Raw genomic sequence first — 4,918 nt, 5'->3', positions numbered from 1 at the left:
TGCTTGATAAGAAATGTACTCATTATCTTGCCCAAGTAATTGTAACCCCTCTGTACAGTATTTTCACAATAAAAAAGAATAAATAAATAAATAAACAAAAGAAAAATGAAAAAAAAGTAGCAAAGAAATGGAGAAAATGACTATTGTACTAAAGACATTAAAACCTTAGGAGGGAAAAAAACTCCACAAATCTTGAAACTTCAAACCATGTTTTAATTTATAGACTACCTATTCCTTTAACTAGTAAAACCAATAAAATTCCCAAAGTTTGACTCTATAAGGGTTTTTTTTGGTATTACTCCCCTTTTGCATATGTCTAAAATGAATATGCAATAAAATTTATTTTCCCATTTCTCCAAGGCAAATATTTAGATATAAACCTTGTTACTAAATTTATGGAAAAAGTAATTAATGTTTCCAAAAGTGAAATCTTACCCTTGATCCTGACACTGCCATGTCTAGTTCTGTGCTGATGCCCACACTCAATACTTCATCAGTGTGTCCATATAAAACCTGAAGAGGTTTAGATGTTAAGCCCACAGGAGTGCCTCCCTAATATTGAAAAGAAAAAGAAAAAGGGATTTCTTGCTGTTCTTTTTATTCTTATAACAAGGTTTATACTGCGCTTAAACATTCTAGTAACAAAGTAATATTGCAAGTAATTACAATATTAAAAATGGTTTACAGTATCTCAAGATGAAGCATGACAAAAACAGACAAAAACTGATCTATTTCATAAAGGAATAGAGAAAAAATTAAAGTACTAGTAAAACACACTACCAAAGTATAATAGTAATAACACTACATACAACAGATGGTTTTATTATAGGAATCCAAGTATGGTTCAAGCCTAGAAAATGTTTTGATTGCTTACAAACACACACACACACACACACACACACACACACACACACACAAAAACTCAAATAAATGAGACTGCAGATGGCATTGCTGGTAATACTGACAAAATCAGACCATAAACTGTAGATAAGATTGTAACATTATATTAACATTAAACACTCTGAGTTTGGTAATTTGGCTATATACTAGAATGTCTTTGATCTTAATACATATACATGGAATGGTTTGGGAGTAAAGGAACATAACTCCAACTTTTCAACAGATGAAAGAAAACAATGTTGGAGGGAGATACTTAGACAATGTTAAGTCAAATAGCCCAAAAAAGTACTATTTTTGCAATAGTATAAGTTTGAAATTTTATTAAAATGAAAAAGTTACTAAAAGAAAATAGGGAAAAGGAAAATACCTAAATGTGAAACACTGATGAAAAGCAATAGCAAATATGACTCCATGACAAAATAGTGGTCATTTTCATCAAATCAGATGTCGGACATTTTCTTACCTTATTATACTAGTCAATAATAAATTAGGATAAGAAAAAAATATATACTAGAAAACACAAAGTCATCTTTACTTTCAGACCAAATGATTGTTACCCAGAAAATATATAAACTACTAATAAGGTGGATAGGGAGTTTTATGGAAAGTGACTCAATGTAAGAGAACTATAAAGAAATCAAACAAATCACAATACTGCTTTCTTTTATTGTAATAATAATTGGAAATGAAATGATTTTAAAAATTAAAATAGGAATACAAGTATGATAACACAGAAGTGTAGGCTGGTAAAGGGCCAGTCTACTAGCAAGCACAGTGAGTGAGTGGAAAGTCTAGTACTGCAAAGGTAAATAAATAAAAATAGCTAAACCCAGTACTACCAATTATTTTTTCTTTTTCTCAAAAGAACTAACAATTATGAGAATGCATTTTGTGTTTTTGGATAGCAATAATAATACCATTCTAAATGAATAAAAATTAAATAATTTCTTTTGTTCATTTTGAGACAGTGTCTCACTATGTAGCCCATGCTGGCCTCAGTTTCGCAAGTGCTAAGGTTACAGGAATGTGCTACCATACCTAGTTAAATATGATTTTAGTAAGGGAAACATTAAGTTTGTTTTATTAAGGAGGGTTTGGCTAAAATATTTTTAAGGGTTATAAGGAAGAATAACTATTCATATGAGAATAGCTGAGATAAGCTTAAGGAAAAGAAACACAGTGAGGTAGGAATTTATCTAACCAAATACTAAGATGCTAAAATGAAAACACTGATAATTCATAGAAAAAGAAGTAAATGTAAAAGAATGGAGTCTAGGAAAAAGATCTAGTTCATAGGATAAGGTGGTTTGCTTTCTATTCAGAAATAGAAAGTTTTAAAAATATATAATAGGGCTGGGAAGGTGGCTCAGTGGTACAGTGCTTGCCTTGAATGCATGAGGCCCTGGGTTCAATTTCTCAGCACCACATAAGCAGAAAAAGCCAGAAGTGGCACTTTGGCTCAAGCGGTAAAGCGCTAGCCTTGAGCTGTAGAGCTGAGGGTCAGCGCCCCTAAACCCCCACAACCAACAACAACAACAGCAACAAAAATATGTATATGTGTATATATATGTATGTATATATATATATATATAATAAAAATAACTAAGCATTGTAAAATAAAAACTACTTTAAAGTCAGAAGAAAACTATATACATCCTGGGTGAGATAGTCTATTAAAGCAAGGTAGAAAACATAGAAGACATTTCAAATGTCTCATTATGAACTAATATTATAAAAAGGCAATAAAAGGTTGATAGAAATTATAAATTTGTAATTTCTACTAGTATCACCAGAAAGAACCATAGGAATATTATTCTATAAGAAGAAAAGTTACTATTTTCCTAGGAGAATTTGAAAATGAGTAAATTTTGGAAAGTAATGAAGTATAAGGAAATGAATCAGAAAATAAACCTAGAAATAGCCTGTGTTGATCAAGATAGGACAAAATACTGATAAAACAATGTAAAGGAGCTCAAAAAGTCATTCACAGCCAGGGAAAAATTAATTACCGTTTTAAAAGTCATCTTAGTTTTCTCATAGTGAGTCTCTGATATAAATTAAGAACATTTAAATGAGTGACTACCTGATTTATTATTTGCCATATCATACATGTAGTATCTCTGGAACCGGAAATCAAATGAATTCCACAGTGATCTGTAGCTAAGCAAGTCACAATATCTATAAGAAAAAGGAATAAAATGAAACAAAATGGCTTGATTTTGCTGCAACAAAACTTCAAGGACAATTTTGTTTATTTTCAAACTGTTATTAAATCAAGTATTCTAATAGGAATGGCATTGGGAAAACATTGTAGTAAATGATAAAGGCAAGAAGTAGAATTGAAAGCACCTAGCAGAGCTTTCTTTGAGACAATTCTTTTTGAGAGTGAGATATGGAAGTGGGGTATGTAGAATGCATATTAGAATCTTTGGGGAAGGTAATTTTGATTCATTTCTATGCTCCCTCATGTTAGTCACCTTCTCTTCACATTAGACATTACAATCCTATAGGATATGTACCCTTATGAAACAGTGTATATTATTATTCTGTAAATTCACAACATAATTTTTTTCCCCTGAACTGTAAGTAACTAAGTTAATTGACATCTTAGGAATCAAAGGTATAGAATTAGGAATAAACTCTGTATTTGTTCTCTAATAGGTTTATTGGAGGGAAAAAAAAACCAACCCTCTGGCTCATCCAATAATCCTAGCTACTCAGGAGGCTCAGACCTGAGGATTGCAGTTTGAATCCAGTCCAGGCTGAAAAGACTGTAAGACTCTTATCTCCAATTAACTACCAGAAGACTGAAAGTGGCACTGTGGCTCAAAGTGATAGAGCACTAGCCTTGAGCAAAAGAACTCAGGGACAGCACCCAGGTCCTAAATTCAAGCCCCACAACTGACAAAAAAAAAAAAAAAAAAACAGAAAAACTTACCCTAACTCAATGTTTTATTCCACAAGATATCCAAGTTAAACTATATCAGCAGTTTTAATGTTTCATGCTTTAGCGTTTAATACATAATAGGGCAGTTGATTATTACTTAATAATGACATTATTTTGTCCTAAAATCCTTATTTCTAGCATCAACTTTCTAAAACTTAATTTTATTTATTTTTTAATGTGGTACCAGGAATTAAAGCCAGGGCTTTATGGATGCTTGGCAAGTACTCTACCATTATGCTATAGTCTCAGGCCACATCAGCCAATTGAAAAAAAGAAGATTTCATCTAATATCTACCATACACTATGAAGGTATATTTAATTTATATGGTGCCAAAATATTATACAGTCTTTTAGGGAACAAATAGTATGTAACTATAATCATATAGTTATATAAATTAAAAATCAGAAAAAAGTATTTTGCAAAAGTTAATGCTTACCCATATGTCTGATGTTGTGTGAGATAATTTTGCCTCTTGTAAGTGACATCACTTGAATGCTATTATCCCAGTGTCCAGCACTGAAGAGCAACTTTGCATCATGTGAAACCACAAACAGCTTGGAGGTAATCTCCAGCCCTGGAGCAAAAGGACCATTCATACTACGTTGAGTTCTGTAAATACAATTAAATATTAAGACATTGCCTAGGAAGATCACTTACACCGATGAGAAGTTTTTTAAAATCCCTAAAAATAATAAAGAAAAAATCCAAAGTTCTATTTGAAATAAATTAATCTTACTACCTTTATATTATTCATAATATGTGTGTAGTCTTTTTTTGTTTGTGAAAGCATCATTTTTATATTTATTTAATTTATTCCAATTAAAGAGTTTCAGGACATTGTCCTGAATGCATATATAGTTCTCTGATCATGTTTATTGCTCATTTACTGTTTTATAGGCTTCTTCTCATTCTTTTTTTTTTTATTGTGAAAATACCGTACAGAGGGGTTACAATTACATGGGCAAAATGAGTACATTTCTTTTTTTTTAATTTAATTTAATTTTATTTGTGAACATACTGTACAGAGGGGTTACAATTACATGGGCAGGATAATGCATACATTTCTTACC

The 4,918-nt window shown here is 31.2% G+C and overlaps 1 protein-coding gene across 1 annotated transcript in view; it reads right to left on the bottom strand.

Moving 5' to 3' along the window:
• The window catches only part of Nbeal1 (neurobeachin-like 1), a 209,214-nt gene that overhangs the window by 7,993 nt on the left and 196,303 nt on the right, over positions 1-4,918 (bottom strand). The window contains exons 48-50 of the mRNA XM_013015843.1: positions 4,285-4,457; positions 2,984-3,078; positions 436-552 (exon numbers count right to left, since the gene is read on the bottom strand). Of these exons, the coding sequence (XP_012871297.1) occupies positions 436-552; positions 2,984-3,078; positions 4,285-4,457 (385 nt within the window). The remainder of the gene's footprint in view (positions 1-435; positions 553-2,983; positions 3,079-4,284; positions 4,458-4,918) is intronic.

The sequence above is a fragment of the Dipodomys ordii genome, unplaced genomic scaffold (assembly GCF_000151885.1).
Source record: "Dipodomys ordii isolate 6190 unplaced genomic scaffold, Dord_2.0 Scaffold1, whole genome shotgun sequence".
NCBI classification, from domain to species: Eukaryota; Metazoa; Chordata; class Mammalia; order Rodentia; family Heteromyidae; genus Dipodomys; species Dipodomys ordii.
Note: the sequence above shows the minus strand (reverse complement) of the source record. Positions and strands in the feature narration are given on the sequence as shown.